General features: G+C 34.2%; 1 protein-coding gene across 1 annotated transcript in view; it reads left to right on the forward strand.

Moving 5' to 3' along the window:
* The window catches only part of USH2A (usherin), a 795,153-nt gene that overhangs the window by 309,071 nt on the left and 467,630 nt on the right, over positions 1 to 18,452 (forward strand). The window contains exon 21 of the mRNA XM_025367257.1: positions 15,456 to 15,586. Within this exon, the coding sequence (XP_025223042.1) occupies positions 15,456 to 15,586 (131 nt within the window). The remainder of the gene's footprint in view (positions 1 to 15,455; positions 15,587 to 18,452) is intronic.

Consider the following 18,452-nt stretch of genomic DNA (forward strand, 5'->3'; position numbering starts at 1 on the left):
AAAAAGTCAGGAAACAACAGGTGCTGGAGAGGATGTGGAGAAATAGGAATACTTTTACACTGTTGGTGGGATTGTAAACTAGTTCAACCATTATGGAAAACAGTATGGCGATTCCTGAAGGATCTAGAACTAGAAGTACCATATGACCCAGCCATCCCATTACTGGGTATATACCCAAAGGATTATAAATCATGCTGCTATAAAGACACATGCACACGTATGTTTATTGCGGCACTATTCACAATAGCAAAGACTTGGAATCAACCCAAATGTCAGTGACAGACTGGATTAGAAAATGTGGCACATATACACCATGGAATACTATGCAGCCATAAAAAAAGATGAGTTTGTGTCCTTTGTAGGGACATGGAGGCAGCTGGAAACCATCATTCTCAGCAAACTATCACAAGAACAGAAAACCAAACACCACATGTTCTCACTCATAGGTGGGAACTGAACAATGAGATCACTTGGACTCAGGAAGGGGAACATCACACACCTGGGCCTATCATGGGGAGGGGGGAGGGGGGAGAGATTTCATTGGGAGTTATACCTGATGTAAATGATGAGTTGATGGGTGCTGACGAGTTGATGGGTGCAGCACAGCAACATGGCACAAGTATACATATGTAACAAACCTGCACATTTTGCACATGTACCCTAGAACTTAAAGTATAATAATAATAAAAAAAATAAAATAAAAAATAAAGTAAAATTAAATTAAAAAAAAAAAGAAAATAAAGCCAAGAATTTTATTTAAAAAAAAAAAAAGAAATTATCAACTTTTTCCAGAAAATAAATTTATACCTAAAAAACCCATCAAAACCTATTATAAATAACAGAAGTGCAATAAGATGGCTAGTTATAAATAAATACATAAAAATAAATATTTTTTCTATAATTCAGCAATAATAAATCTGAAAATAGATTGATTCTGAATATCAATTAAATATATAATAAGTACTATAGCTTAGCAGGAAATGTGCAGGATCTGTTTAAGGAAAAGAGAAAAGAAGAACTTATGATAATTATTTTAATATTAATACAAAAGAGTGAATGAGTTGATAGGTAGCTAAAAGCCGAATTTTAAAAATTTACTAAAAAAAGCAATTTTTAAAGTAAATTTATAAGTATCTAAGAAAGAAAACTGGAATATATCCCTATCTCATTTTACATGTCAAAATAAATTACAAATTTTATATTTAATACTTTACTTTTTCCAGAAAATTAAATATAAAAATACAGAAAATGAATGGGAAAAATGTAAGTAAGTTACAAATTCTGGGCTAGGAAGCCCAATGATAAAAAGCAAAGGCAGACACCATTATTGAAAAATATTAGATTTTAAAATTAAAAAGACCCCCTTTTTATATTTAAAAATAACATTTAAAAGCCATTGAGTAAAAAAAGTAAATGACTGTAACATGTGACAGACAATGAAACAATACCCTTAATGTGGAAAAACACTTACAAATCAATAATAAGGATGCACAACTGACAAAAAAGTATCCAAATGAAGAACTATGATGAAAGTTCAAAGTCACTATTTTTGTCTTGGAAACACAAATTAAAACTAGAGTAAGATTTCATTTAAATCTATTGAATTTGGTGTCTTTCAGAAATGCCAGGCCAAACTATTCGTAATGCTAGAAATGTTTTGCCTAACAGTGGTTGAAAACTATTTGTAATATATGGAAAGGAAATTACACAAGTTGAGAATTTTCTTGCTGTGAACTCAGAAATGAAAAGGCGGTTAGATGACAATTTCACTTCATTAATTTTTAAATTCACACACTACTACAGATTTTAGAGATCATGCAGTTCAGTATCTCCATTTAAGATACTCTATGGGCTATTCTGTTCAGGAAATGAGAACTATAGCATGTATATGTGTTTCATAAAGTATCTGGTGGATATTACTTTATTTCTTTTTTTTTTTTTTTTTTAATCATTTGGAGGTTGGAAAGCATGTTCAGTCCTTATAAGGGTCACATTTAGACAGCTACAGATTTTAATTGCTCCAAGGAAGGAATGGGGAATTATTTCAAAAGATGAAAGAAAACGTTCTTTGATCTAAAAGCAGAACTACCATTTGACCCACCAATCCCATTACTGGATATATACCCAGAAGAATATAAATCATTCTACCATAATGACACATGCTCACGGGTGTTCACTGCAGCACTATTTACAATAGCAAGGACACAGAATTAACTTAAATGTCCATCAATGACAGATTAGATAAAGAAAATGTGGTAAATATACAGCATGAGATACCATGCAGACATGAAAAAGAACAAGATCATGTCTTTTGAAGGAGCATACAGCTGGAGGCCATTATCCTTAACAAACTAATGCAGGAACAGAAACCTAAATACTGCATGTTCTCGCTTATAAGTGCGAGTTAAATGATGAGAACTTGTGAACACAAGAGAACAACAGACCCTGGGGTCTATTTGAGGGTGAAGGGAGGGAGAAGGGAGAGGAGCAGAAAACATTGGGGATTGGGCTTAATTCTTGGATAATGAAATAATCTGTTCGTCGAACCTCCGTGACATGAATTCATGTAAGTAAAAAACCTTCACATGTACCCCAGAACCTAAAATAAAAGTTTTTGTAAAACACATTTCTTTGTTTTATACAGATGAGAATGAAATCATTGCTCAACACTTGTTGTACATTAAAGCACATTATTCTTGTTTTTTTTTTTCCTCAGGTATTTCCCTACTTTTTATCCTAATCTATACTTTCATTGTAATTTTTAGAATGCTAATCAAATATTTATTGAATTATTTTATAGTAAGCAACTGAAAAAAATTTAATTTTCAAAAGGAAGAAAAATACATGTTTAAATAGTAAGATAACATAACTTTGGTATTCTAAGGAATGTTTGGGGATTCATTCCAGGGCACTCATATTTTCAGGTTAGTTTTCAACTGTTCTTTTGTCAAGTATGATCAATGGAGATTTTGTTATTCATGTATTTATAGAGCTGGTTAGCCATAAATATTTTATGAATGGGACATTTCTAGCACCACCTAATGGCAGTCAAATAAAAAGAAAAAGTTTTTCTAATTTAGGAACTGTTTTGCATAATTTAAATTAAACTATATAGCCAGAGTTATTTCTATATGAAAATGAACTTTTACATTCCCTAATGCACTAACTAGGCACTGGAAATCCATCTCTGAGCACTTGGATTGAGTAGGAACGAAGCTGAAGGGATATTTGATAATGAAACCAAGGGGGTTTCTGCTGTCTTCATGTGTGCAAGAATAAGAAAATACCCAGCTAATAGAATGAATCATTTTATGTGAAAATTTTCTTTTAGTTTCAGGAGCCTATGCATACTATATTTTCCATACTCTAGTTTCCTGAAAAAAGTATAGTTTGAGTATTGTATTGGCATATTTTGTCTTGTTTTTCAGCAGTTATTTATACATCTTTGACTACTATTCTACTAGTTTAATAAAACATTTTTTAAAGTTTCTGATAGATTTTTTAAAAACTGAGTCATATCATTCGGATTATAATACTGGAATTTTCTGTTGAATATGAGTCAAAGAACATGCTTTAGATCCGTAAGCTCTACTCATTTATTTAATGTGTTTCCTAGTAGGATTTGAATAATGTGTTGTCTGTCATATCCTTAGGATTGAGATCAATGGATTTGGTTAATGTATCTGAAGGAGAAGGAGAATTTAGCGATAGCACCAGATTCTGACACCTTTCATCTTCGCCTCAACACTTTAGTTTGGTACTTCCTTCTATGATCTAAACAGGGAATAGTAGACCGACTGCAGATACAGGTAGTTTTTTGTTTGTTTGTTTGTTTGTTTGTTTGAGATGGAGTCTCACTGTGCCACCCAGGCTAGAGTGCAGTGGCACGATCTCGGCTCACTGCAACCTCCAACCTCCGCCTCCAGGGTTCAAGTGATTCTCTTGCCTCAGCCGCCTGAGTAGTTGGGATTACAGGTGTGCCAACATACCCAACTAATATTTGTATTTTTGATAGAGATAAGGTTTCACTGTGTTGACTAGGATGGTCTTGAACTCCTGACCTAAAGTGATCCCCCTGCCTCGACCTCCCAAAGTGCTGAGATTACAGGCATGAGCCACCACGCCCGGCCAGATACAGGTAGTTACAAATATCAACAAGAAATAGACAGTCTGGTGGTGGTAGTAGTTTCAAGAAAGTGCTTTCTCTTTGACTGTAATTTCTTCCTTTCTATGAATATTTATTTATTGATGCCCTGTAATGCCCTTCACTTCATTGTGCACCCTCTGAATTTTAATTCATTCTTCACAGTCCAGCTTAACCATCACAGCTTCTGTGAACTTTTTCTGTATATCATTTTGTTCTCATTTCAACAAAATTCATCACTTTTTTGCTATTTTATACTTGTAGATTACATATCCCTTGTGTACTGGGTCTTTATAATATTTTGTACTCATTTGAATACAAATACTTCTACTACTATAGGACGGGTTTCCCTTAAAATAAGTATTATGTCTTTCTTGTTTATTTTTATTATTCACAGCAAACATGTATTTTGGTGAAAGCAAAGGCAAGTTAATGGAACTGATGTATCTTTAAGTTATTGTCTACTGTTTATTTTCTCTAGTTTTATATTTTAATGTAGGTTGATGTTTTCATTTCTTCCTTTCATTAATCAATTTTTTTAAATTCCTGCTAAAAGTTAACTACTATTTGTTGTTAGTTTTTGTTTTGTTTTGTTTTAGAGACAGAGTTCCACTATGTCACTATCTTGCCCAGGCTGGACTCAAACTCCTTGGTTCAAGCCATCTTCCTGCCTTGGGTTCTCAAATAACTGAGACTATAGGCATATGCAACTGTGCCTGGCTGGGTTTTTGTTTTGTTTTGTTTTTGTTATTTTTAACTTCATATAATACTTGATTGACTTTTCTAAACCCATGGATTAATATCTGTTCCTAAAGTAAAAAATTGTTAACCTTGTTATTGAAGGCTAAAAAGAGAAAATGTCTGGCTTAAGGGCTATCCTAAATTTTTGAAAAATTCTTAAGAGAATATAATCATCTATATGAAGAATACATTTGGAAAATACAGGTATATTTTTAAGTAAGAGAGATTCAGAATTTACAAGAAAAAAATCTTGAATATGAAGATGATTAGACAATTGAACAAATATGTAGATAAATATGTCAATTTTTACAAAACATAAAATAGCATTAAAAAGAGAAGAATTTATCACTGCTGTCACTTATCACTGTTGCAGAGGTCCAATTAATGCAACAAGAAATAGGAGTTTAAAAGTTGGACATAAATTGATCAGATAATTATTATTTTCTGATAATATTTCCTGTAAAATCCAAGATAATCCATTGAAAATATAGAACCAGTTGAACAATCTACAAATTGACTGGAGTCAAGAGAAATATATATAAAACAATTGCATTCATGTTCTCACAAAGTTACTCACAAAGTAATTAGAAACTTCTGTTTCAAACTGGGATGTAGAAGAGTGAGAAAGAACTTCACTTTCATGGTAACAACAAGAAACACCAGACTAAGTAAATATCTCTGTCTATGAGGCTATCAAGGAGAAGCAATGTAGAAAACCCTGGCTGAACTGAATTTTAGGAAGAAATAAGTGCATCATAGGTGATCAGAGTGCTGTGGCAGTTTCCATATCTGAGTCTAAGCACTTGTTCAGATAGTGGAGGAGTATGCTACTGTAGATGGGGAGAATTTTAAAGGTCAAGGGGAAACCATCGACCCTTAGACAACAATGTGGCCTAGTAAGATGAAATGAGATCTAGAAGTATAAATGCCAAAGCAAGTAGCTCAGTCCCAGGTTCCACTATTACCCTCCACACTTGAATTTTGCCAAGATAATGTCAGTTGAAGAGGCCCTAGAAGTGGATTTCTATGAAATCTTACCATGATTGGATTCCAGAATTATGAAGAAATTTAATCTAAATATGAACCAAAAATATTTATAATCCCAGCCAAGTCCCCTGATAGCTCAAATATGGATAAGATCCAAAAGGTGGCATCACCAATGGTTGAAGGTTGAGCTAAACACAGGTGAACTAAATATAATTAAAGCTCAACTTCAGTTCTACATAGTCAGTAGAAATATATCCACAGATTGCCAAATTACTGTAATGAGAAAGCAAATAATTTAAAGCAAATATTGTAAACATTAAAAAAAAGGTAAAATTCTTTTTTTTTTTTTTTTGAGATGGAGTCTTGCTCTGTTGCCCAGGCTGGAGTGCAGTGGTGCGATCTCGGCTCACTGCAGGCTCTGCCTCCCGGGTTCATGCCATTCTCCTGCCTCAGCCTCCGGAGTAGCTGGGACTACAGGAGCCCGCCACCTCGCCCGGCTAATTTTTTGTATCTTTTAGTAGAGACGGGGTTTCACCGTGTTAACCAGGATGGTCTCGATCTCCTGACCTCGTGATCCACCCGTCTCGGCCTCCCAAAGTGCTGGGATTACAGGCTTGAGCCACCGCGCCCGGCCCTCAAGATTTTTAAATGACTTTCTTAGTACTTAATAAAAGAAGTTGATAAAAATCGGTAAAAATACAGAAAAATAAAACACACTATCAACAAACTTAAGTGATAGTTATTGTACATTTTATACAAAACTGGAAAATAGCTATTGTTTTTCAAATGTACATGGAAAGTATGTACATTTGAAAGTATATACACTACAAATATTCTACAGGTAATATGCTGGGCCATAAAAGAGTCTTAATATATTTCAAAAGTTGAAGTCAGAGTATATTCTCTGTTTACATAGAATTAAATTAGAAATCAATCTGATAATGCTGTCTGGAAATTTTCTAAGTACTTCAAATTAACACATTCCTAAATGCCCTACCAATTAAGAAAAAGGGATTTTTTTAACAATTAAAATATAAAGTATAACATGAGCTTTTTGGCATGCACCTCAAGTAATGCCTGGAGAGAAATGTATGGGTTAAATGGTTATCTTAGAAGAAAAAAGTCCAAACTTTCCTAAGCTGCTTCCTAAAACAGGCAAAAAAGAACAAATTAAGCCCAAAGTAATAAGAAATAATAATAATAAAAAAAAGACAAAATTGGATATCAATGAAATAGAAACAGAAAGCAAAGCCCAGAATTGGTTTGCAAGAATGATGAGTGTTGGGGACTGGAGAGTGGTAAGGGGAGAGAAGGAGGAGGAGAGAGAACAGGAGAGGAAGAGAGAGAGAGAAATATTTTGGATTAATTGAAAAAATCTATCAATATGATTTACCACATTAATAGAGGTAATAGTATAGAAAAATATCATATTATCTCAATAGAGTTGGAAAAAATTTTACAAAATTTTATACCTACTCATAAAGAAAACTTTCAGCATACTAAGTACAGGAGAGATAAAGGACCACTACAAATATTCTACAGAATATATATACATATATATATGTGTGTGTGTACATATGTGTGTGTGTATATATGTATATATGAAATGTACACTACAAATATTCTACAGCTAATATGCTAATATGCTGGGCCATAAAATAGGCCATATATATATATATATATATATATATATATATATGTGAAATAGTGCATGTTTTGCTTTTCAGATAGGGATCAAGTTTTCGTTCAAACTTTATCAGTAGTTTTAGCCACTGCTAAAACAATACTGTAACATAAAAGTCATAAATATTGAAAAGGAAAAGAAAATGTATTTATTTGTCATCGACATAATTTTGTATGTAAATGCTTTAAGCAATCCTCAAAAAAGTGTTAAAGCTAATAAATGAACTTAGAAAGATTGCAGAATCCAACATTAATATAAATAAAATTAATTGAACATACACTAACAATAAACAATTTAAACAAATAAAATTGGATTTAGAAGAATATTCAAAAAAGCACTTAAATTTAACAAAATAAATGGAAATATTTGTATAGTCAAAGCTATAAAACATAACTTAGAAAAATCAATGTAAGCCTAAATAGATGAAGATTTATCATGTTTGTGGATGAAAAACAAGATATTGTTAAAATAGCCATTTTCTTGAAGTTGATGTATTCATTTAATGTAATTCCAATCAAAATTCAAGCAAGTTTTTTATGAAGAAATCCCCAAGTTGATTCTACAAGTTGAAAGAATATGCATGAGACCTGGAATATCCAAAATACTATTGAATAACGTATTTAAAAATTGGCCAACTTAGTCATCTTATTTCAAGATTTAAAATAAAGCCATAATAATTCAGGCTTTATAGTATTTGTGTAAGTACTGGCAAATTAATCAGAAATAGACTCAGACTTCCAATGTCAATTAAAATTTGAGGGAGCTAAGACAATTCGATGGGGAGAGTACAATCTTTTCAACATAGTATTGTATAGTGTGTAGTAGTCAAAAAAAAATAAAGCCTGACTCCCACCTCACATCATTCATACAATTTAATTTGAGATGGATTCATAGACCTAACAAATAAAAGCTGGAATCATAAAGCTTCTAGAAGAAAAATGAGAAAATATCTTGATCATCTTGGTGTTGGTAAAGATTTCTCAGACAAGGTACAAAGTGCTAACCATTAACAAATGATAAATTCAACTTCATCAAAAATATTAAGAAAATGAAAAGGTAAGTCAAACACCGGATTAGGCTAGGTATATGTTTAACGTAGAATATGCCAAGCAGCTTTCCAAAATGATTGTTTAGTTTTGCATTTACATTAGCAATGTATGAGAGTTTTCATTTCATCACCTGTTCAGCAGAATTTTGTGTTTTTAATTTTAGCCATTCTAGTGGGTACAGAGATGTGTCTCATAGTAGTTTTAATTTGCATTTCCCCGATGAATAATGACACCGAACATCTTTCTTGTGAGCCTTGGTTATTTGCATATCAGAATTTTTAGTCAAGTGATTGTTTAGACGTTTTGCTCATTTTCCGTTGGATTGCTTGGCTTTTTATTGAGTTGTAGGATTTTTTAACATATTCTACATGTCAATTCTAAGAATTTAAATTTCTGATCAAAGATTTAAACAATTTATAGTAACTTTTTAGCAACTTTTTCATTCATACTAGGAACTTATATTTCAGGTTCCTTTTCTTGATTTGGATTTTGGAAGGCAAAATTTTCATCAGCTGAAATGTATTAGTTCTTTATTTCTTTTTGTTCTTACAATACCTTTGTATGGCTATTACCTGACAATTTCCAATCATTTTGAAATGTCTTACATTTTCCTGTATCTGCAATAACAAAGTTAAGTTGGCTAGAATAAAAGCTTTTGGATGGCTTTTTACGTTTCTTAGTTCAAGAGAGACACATTTGGTTTTTGAAAAATATTTGTGTTGAAGTCTAACACACATACAGAAAAGTGCAAAAAGTAGCAATGCACAGGTTGACCCATTTTTATAACCTGGACAGCCCTGAGTACCCAGCACCCACAGTACAAATAGAAGACTACAGGGCACCCAGTGGGCCTGCCTTGTGCCCTTTCTAAATCCCAGCCAGGATTACCTCTATCCTGACTTCTAACATCATAGATGGATTTTTGTCTGGTTTTGAACTTGATATAAATGGGATTATACAGTATATATTCCTGTGTTCTTAGTGTCTCTTACACAATCCATATTTGTGAGATTCATGTATATAGTTGTTCATTCTCATTGCTATATTTGTTTGTACAGTTGAGTGACATGTGTGTATGTTTCGGTTTGAAGGTGTAATAAAAGGTCTTGCTATAAACATACTTGTATATCTTTTGACCCTATGCATTTGGGTGGGGCTGGATATGGAGCCAAGAGTAGAACGGTTGGATAAAAAGATACACATATCAAAAGATACAAGGATAGCTTTTTTTTTTTTTTCTTTGAGAGGAAGTCTCGCTCTGTCGCTCAGGCTGGGGTGCAGTGGCACAATCTTGGCTCACTGCAAGCTCCGCCTCCCGGGTTCATGCCATTCTCCTGCCTCAGCCTCCAGAGTAGCTGGGACTACAGGCGCCCGCCACCACACCCAACTAATTTTTGTATTTTTAGTAGAGACGGGGTTTCACCGTGTTAGCCAGGATGGTCTCGATCTCCTGACCTCGTGATCCGCCCGCCTCGGCCTCCCAAATTGTTGGGATTACAGGCGTGAGCCACCGCGGCCGGCCCACAAGGATAACTTAATAAATACTGTCAGTTTTTAAAAGAGGTTATACACTCCAACTAATAGTTTATGAATGCTGCATGTATAGATATTATTACGTTATACATTATAAACTTAACATTTTACTTATTTATTTAATATTATATATAAAAATATAGTTATATGTAATATATACGTGTAGTTGAACATATTTGGCTACACTTTGTGTTTCCTTTTCATTTTAGCCATTCTAATGGATATTTAGTGGTATTGCATTTCATTTTGCGTTTCTCAGATGACTAATGATAGCGACCATCTTTTTCATATGTTTTTTCTGGCTATGTATCTTGGTATCAGATATATGTATTGCAAATATCTTCTCTCACTATATCGTTTGTCTTTTCATTCTCTTATTCCTACCTTTTGCTAGCCAAAAGTTGCTAATTTATCAACTTTTCCCTTTCTGTTATAGCTTCACATTTATTGTTTAACAATTATTTGCCTAATCCATGGCCCCAACAGTGTACGATTTTTATGATTAAATTTGAAACTTGCAATTACTTGAAAGTTAAATATTTCCATGTAGAACTTGGATTTTGTATATTTTTAGAATGTTAGGCCATGGATGTAAGTTTATTTTACACATCTCATGTATACCATTTGTACAAAGTATGTGTTCCTTAAATATTTCTTGAATGAATGAATAAATATAGAGATGCATGAAATGCTATATTATTTAAACACTAGAAACAAAAAAACTGAACTTTAGAACATTTCCTTTCTGTCTCATTTTTTGAAAATTAAAATCTAAATTTCAGCAAGTGAGAAAAGTATAATTTTCATTTGTCTGCCCATTTTAATCAGTATTTCAGCTTAACACAAACATTAAAAGCAAAAAATATTTTGGCACTGCTGGGCTCTGATCCACAACTCTTCTTTTTCCTGGGCCTGGGATGAAAATACATTCATGAGGCAGAGAGGAAGACAAGCTCAACTACACAGCTGTATTAAAATTTCTGCTCTCCTGTGCACACCACATGTCCGCTTTCATTTCTTTGGCCAACACAAGTCACATCACTAAGCCTAAGTCAAGAGTTAGGAATCTGTAAATACATAATCTTCTCATAGGAAAAGAGAGTGTTAATAATTTGGAGTAGTTATGCATGTTACCACTCTGTCTCATGGTAGAGTCAATAATATTTTCTTTAAAATGTTTTATATGGGCTTGGCGCAGTGGCTCAAGCCTGTAATCCCAGCACTTTGGGAGGCCTAGATGGGCGGATCACGAAGTCAGGAGACCGAGACCATCCTGGCTAATATGGTGAAACCCCGTCTCTACTAAAAAAAAAAATACAAAAAACTAGCCGGGTGAGGTGGCGGGCGCCTGTAGTCCCAGCTACTCGGGAGGCTGAGGCAGGAGAATGGCGTAAACCCGGGAGGCGGAGCTTGCAGTGAGCTGAGATCCGGCCACTGCACTCCAGCCTGGGCGACAGAGCAAGACTCCGTCTCAAAAAAAAAAAAAAAAAAAGTTTTATATGTTAATTAAAAGATTATGTTTATATTTAAATATATTCTTTTTTTTATTAAGTTCATTTAAAGAATTGATTACATGATTTCAGCATTTGGCTCAAAAGATAGAATGTATCTATATCTATGGCAATAATTAATTGTCAAGAATATGATGTTTCAGTGAACGCGTGCATTTTTAATTTCATCATAGAGTTTGCGCAAAAGACAATCATTCATTATTTATTTTGGCAATGTAAAGAGAAAAAAGAGAAGATTAAATTATTTGAAAAAGCTGTGGGAAAGTCTCACATACACCATCAAATCCAATTGCCTTTTTTTATAGTATAGCTTCCCTTCTTACAAGAAATTTTCCTCGATCTGTGTAAAGTATTATATTTTAGTTGTACTAGCAGTGCGTTTTCTCATATAAGCATAAAACTTGAAAATTAAATAATATATTTTAGAAAAACACATGCACTTGCATATTTCTTAAATAGTGCATAATTTTTATGAGATTCCCAAGTATATCTTGTCTAAATATTCCTGTAATTCTTACTGATTTATTTTCATTCATCAGATTTCTCTTGAATTAAAGAGAAGTAGTTGTCTTCCCAGATTGAGCAATTACTGGTATCTTCCCAATACCCAATTCCATGCTTTTATTCTCCTCTCTACTGCCACATAGATGACTCCAACACACTAGTAGAGAGTTTTGCTATCTTCATGTTTCAAATTATAGCTATTTTTGTGAAATAACCTCAAGCTGTGTAATTTATAGGAATAGGTTTTATTATAATGTATGATACCAAATATCACAGAAAAATGGTGACAGAAAGATAAGATTTCCCGAGTAGTGTTACTCTGAACCATAGGGAGAAAAGCTTAAGAGAAGAAAAGAGTTGGTAGAAATATAATTGTTCTTTGCTCAGGTTGTAGACCAGACTTTATGTCTATGTTTCTGCTGGCAGATGCTTCCTTCTTTTATCTCCCTGGTCTACCCTAATAATTAATTTCTATGTCTCCCATTTCTTTCTCTATCAGATTTTTCTAATTCGTGTTCTGTCACCACCTTCTACTCATTCATTTCCTCAGTTCTTATCACCCAGCAGTCAAGAGTCTGTCCATTCTACTCAACTGAAAAAGATTATGTCATTACCGGCTCCATAAGCTTTTCTTCAGTTCTAATTACTCTGGACCTATTAGAAGTGTTAACACAGTTAACTAACCTTGCCTCCTCAAAGTTCCCTCCTATCTAGGCTTCCATTTTACAATATTATCTTGATCTAACTTTATTCTTGCCCTTATTTTTTTCTTTTCTTAAATGTGGACATTTCCACTAAAGGCTCTTGTTCTTTCTCTACAATCTGTCTCTTAGACATGGCTTTTGATAGGTGATTGCCAATTTATTTTCCTGGCACCATCTTCTCTTCTGAGATTTAGATTCTCATTTCCAAATGGCAGATAGAGTTTTCTGCATCATAAGTTCAGTATGCCTAAAACTAAAGAGAATTCCTAACCCCAGATTTCCTTCCTTACCCGACATTTCTATTTCTGTTATTAATACTCCATTTTCCTCAATAATTGGTGAAAAGAATGGACCATTTCGCCCCACATCATCACCTCATATCAATATGACTTAATGTGCCTTTCCTGAAATGTATAGAGTTTATCCTTTCAATTATTAATTCAGTTACTTGTCTGTCCGTGTCTTATTCTCCCAAAGCACAGCACTCACCTCTTTTCTGTGTAACTAAGTTACGTCTCCTCTCTACATTTCATCATCAATTTTGTTGCCTTAGTCTCAATTTTGAAAATCCTGTTCCTGCTCTCCACTCAAATTTTAATTTCTTCCATTAATTTATGGGATAAGTTTCAAATGGGTGGCTCAATCATTTCAGTGCGCTTATTAGGGGAGATGAGAGAGAACAATACATCTAGTAGTAGGAGTCCAAGTGAGTTTGACTACTGAAAAGCAATTTGTTGGGGCAAACAATTCTATTCTGTGAAGTGGAAGAGTTGCCAGGAAGTACCGCGTCCTGAATCTGACAGCAAGAACACAATGTTCAAGCAGGCCGGAGTAAGAGAATAAAAGAGTCTGTAACAATGAGATATAAAAATCACTAGGTCAAGTTTGTTGAAAATGACCAAAAGCATAAAACATAGAAGATGGAGACGAAGAAGTCAAGAAGGCCAGGATAAATTTGATTTGCCTTCTTGGAAAGTCTAAAGCCTGTATCCTAAACTTAACCTTTGTTGTGACTAAAGGAATGGTATTCTCAAAATAACTTAGAACACAGCATTCTTTTTCATCTTTGTCTTCTATACAAACTTCTCAAGCCATATTGTACAGATGTGGGGTCTCACCTATTTCTCCAGATTTATCTAACTCCCTCCTTCACAACCAGCCTTCCTCAAACTTTCTGTACCTCTAGGCCTTTGTACAATTCCCACCAAATCCTTCATATTCTCTGAAAACAAGTTGAAGTATTATATTCTCTAAAACTGTCCTCAATTTCTTTTAATCAGGTATTTTGTATATATCCCTATACCATTTATCACATCACATTACAGTTTTTTTTTTTTAATTGTCTTTTTTCTCAACTAGAACTCAATGTCAGTTATGGGCTTATTAGTTTTTCTTCTTTACCGTGTAGCAGAGTTCAACAAATGTTAGTGTTCCACAGATGTATGTTGAAAAAACGACAGTCCAGTGTTCACCAAATGATATCTGCTTTCCTGCCTTCAAATCCTAGCTAAAGTTTTTCTCTTAAGACATGGTTTCTGGGGTAGTTGATGTCTATTGAACCTGAGTCCACCACCACCCACATATGCAGGACTTTTGGTTACCAGCTCAGCCTGAAGGAAGATCTCCTTCCTTTAAATTTTTATTATCCTGGCTGACTGTATTTTTACTCAAATCAGTATTCATTCATTATTCACTATTGTGTTCTTGAGATGTTATTTGATTTTCATATATGGTCTTGAAAGCTCTTATTTGATTCTCACAGGATAATTTGTTAAGGCATATGCATTTAATATTTTCAACTAAACTGGAAATTCTTTGAAAACAGAGATTGTGTCTCTTACCAGTTTTAATACATTAAGCAAAAAGCCTTACACAAGGCAAGAGCTCCATAGTATGTGTTGAGTATGTGAGATACTGAGTAGAGTGGAGATGGGGCCATGTAATGGTAGGGGGAAGGCATCATTCATAGGGCTGTTGCATGTTGCCCCCGCTTCCTAAGCTGTGGAAATTTCTATGAGAAAAGAGCATTGTATATCCTATGCAGGGCTGGTATGCGCTCTGAAGGGTCAGTAAAGATCCCAGAATTCTGAAGGCTGCAAACCATTTGGTTATAGGATGGTGTTTCAGGAAATTACCTCTATAGGCCACTTCATGGCAGGTCTTTCCAATATTAACTTCTATTACTGAACTGATTATATGAACTTCATAAATATTTTAAGCAAGATCCTCTGTGTTTCTTTCACTTGTGTCAAAAATCCATTTATTTTTATGACTCTCTGATCATGTTTTCACGTTGATACTCTGAGTATCCAATTTTGGGTTGACAATACGTCTTTTTAGGTTGATGAGTTTTGCATAAATTTAAACTTCATTATATATTGATTAGCAGGAACACAGGCATAAGTTTCCAAGTACTGATTGGCATTTAAAATGGGATATATTTAAAACCAATGGCCTAGACCATGCCAGTACATTGCTGTGTATAACTTCCTGACTGTACTCACTACATCATAAATAATAATGAAAGTAAATGTACATTTATCAGAAAGAATCAACAAAACCCCAGCACTGATTTGCTGATCACACTTGTCTTACCAGGCATTAAGGCCAGCTTTCGAACAAAAGTGCCTGAAGGTTTGATTGTCTTTGCAGCATCACCTGGCAATCAGGAAGAGTATTTTGCACTCCAGTTGAAGAAGGGACGTCTTTATTTTCTTTTTGATCCTCAGGTAAATGAGTACTCATAAAAGTTAATAATTTTGAGAATTTAGTATGTGCCTGGTACTGAGGTAAATGCTTCTGTTTTCACACTGAAACTTCATTCAAACCTTGTAAGGTAGGTACTATTATTATCCCCATTTTGCCAATCAAGAAAATGAAACTTACAAAAGTAATGTGACTTGCCCTCAGCTAAAATAGCGGAGCTAACTTTTAAACCATCATGGTCCGACTGAGAATCTATGTGCTTAACAAGCAAAATGCCACCTTATAATGAAGATTAAAACTTTTAAATAAATTTAAAGAGCTCTATTTTTATTTTTCTTAATAGCAAAAGATTATGTCCCCTTTTCATCCTTCCGTGTCTTTCTTTTTTTATTGTTTCACCAGCAAATATTTAAGTGGCTATCGGGTACTATTGTGCTGGGCGTTGCAGACTACCATAGTTTTAAAGTTAAATATGACCATGCCCCTGTGAAAAAATCTGCAAAGGATACAGTAAAATAATCAATTTTAAATGTTTATAAATTATATCAAAATAAAGATTTAGGATTCTATGTATTATAGGAACAAAAATAAATAAATACATTGTTTTCTGAGTTGTCAGTTTTCTCTGTAAATGTGATATTTAACTGAGATACAAATCAATGAAGAAAAATTGGTCAGAACAAGAGCATATGTCTGTATTTGAGGGTGCATATTTCAGGTGGGGCAGTACAGGGGAGATACTGATCTCCACCTGGGAAGGTGCTAAACATAAAGTTTCCAGGCAAAGTGAGCAACAAACGTTAAGGAAATAGCAAATATTAAGTGCCTGAGGTGGATGAGAGCATGGCGCTTTTCGCACACTGAGATGAATCTGATATAGCTGGGAACAGAGACAAAGGGAAAGGTTGAAGATTGAAAAGCTGTGTAGAAACTAAGTCATTTAAGGCCCTGTAAGTGAATGTGAGGATTTGAATTTTTCCTAAGGGTGTTGGGAAAGCACTGAACAGTTGTCTTCACTTGAGTTAAACAAATATCAGTGAGCATTTGATATTGGGTATTGTATTAGGCATGTGAGTAGTTGAGAAATAAAACTAAGTAAAAGATATTAGCTTTCCATTTTCTTAGTTCTTCAACTTAAAACTGATGTGCTTACCAAATAAACGTTTTACATTTTATTGGTAAAGCAGGCACAACGTTCGCCCTTGGATCCAAGTTGCATCTAGGATCATGGACTAAGTAATCTGACTGAGGATCTCAGCCTCATGTGCCCCGGAGATCCATTGACCTTAGAGAGGAAAGGCAGGGCCTTTTGTACCAAGTGTATCTGAGGACCCTACCAGCCTCAAAAAGCAGGCCAAGGTCTCCCTGCTTTATGAAGCTGAGAGAGTCACACAGTGGCCACTCGAAGGACCAGGGGCAGAAAGGCTCCTTCCTCATGACTTGACAGGGGCCCGTTAACTCCCTGGCTGGTGCACTGTGGGTCCTCAGACACAAAGATTTCTGAGTGTCCCCTTGTAAGGCAGCTTCTTAAAGGATGCCAGCAGGTGGGCAGTGAGTAAGCAAAAGGAAATAGCATCACACCTAAGCAGATCCCGCAGCCAGAGGGAAAGGAAGAAGCAGCAGCTATCGCAGAAGGCAAGACAGATGGCAACTGAAAAAAATTAAAAAAAAATCAGCTGAAGTTGATTCAATTACATAAAGGAAAATATTATTTTTTATTTGAAAACTTTAAGTAGATTAATTAGAGGAGAGACACTTTGAGCCTCAGATTAGTAGGTCAGAAGATTAAGTTGAAGAAATCTCTCAAAATACATAATAAAAATGTGACGCAGACAAGAAAGATAGATACTACTACTGTCACTAATAAGCGATTCAGAAGGAGAACAAAAAGCACATGCTCGAGAAAAACAGGGATAACATAAAATGATGAAACAAAAAATAGGAGAGAATATCTGATTTAAGAGGGAATTTAGTATATATCCATTGAAAAGACTCATCAATTTCCTGTCAAGATTAAGCAAAGCTAATACTTCTGTGAGACCTCTTTGTGCCAGGCATTATTGTAAGTGCTCTCTCTATATGTAAATTTATACATTTTCATACACACATATGCCTATACATGCATATAAACTCATTTGAACTTTTCAACAACTCTGTGATGTAGATACTCTTAATATTCCCATTTTACAGGTGAGGAATCTGGGTCACAGGTAAGTTAATTTTCCCCAAGTCACAACCCTAATAAGTGACCAAGCCAGGTTATAAACACAAGCAACTGAGCTCCAAAGACCATGATTTTAGCTACAATGCTATACTACTGTTCAACATGAAAGAAAGATGGTTGTTGATATCCATAAATTCAGAAAAAATCCATCTGTGCACTGTTCACTGAAAGAAATATTTCAGTATGTAATCTAGCCAAAAGAAAAAATAACAGAGTCAGAAATATAAAAAGAAGAAGCATCAGTGAATAATAAATCTAGCAATATTAAGCTATGCCTAAATATTTAATGATAGAGTGACTAGAACTCTGTTTTACAGTGACAAATAAGAATCTTTGAAATAGAAGAGAAGTATAGCAAGGGCAAGAAAAAAAAATACCGTGAATAATCATTTGTTGCTAAAATTAGTAAGAATTGAAGGAGAGGAAAAATGAGTGAATTAAAAGTTCTGAAGGTATCAGCTGAGTGGCGGGGTATGGGTGGAATAAGGGAATAGGTTATACTGATGTTTTGTTTTCTTAAAATAAATAGGGAAAATGTATGATTTTAAATGTTGTAGAAAAATCAATTAGTTACTACTAATAAAAAAGTGTTCTGCAGGACATCCAAATTAACAAGGTTAGAAAGGAGAGCAAATGCTAAGTTAAAAAAAATCAACAAAAATCAG

This window comes from Theropithecus gelada, chromosome 1 (genome assembly GCF_003255815.1).
Source record: "Theropithecus gelada isolate Dixy chromosome 1, Tgel_1.0, whole genome shotgun sequence".
Classification (NCBI taxonomy): domain Eukaryota; kingdom Metazoa; phylum Chordata; class Mammalia; order Primates; family Cercopithecidae; genus Theropithecus; species Theropithecus gelada.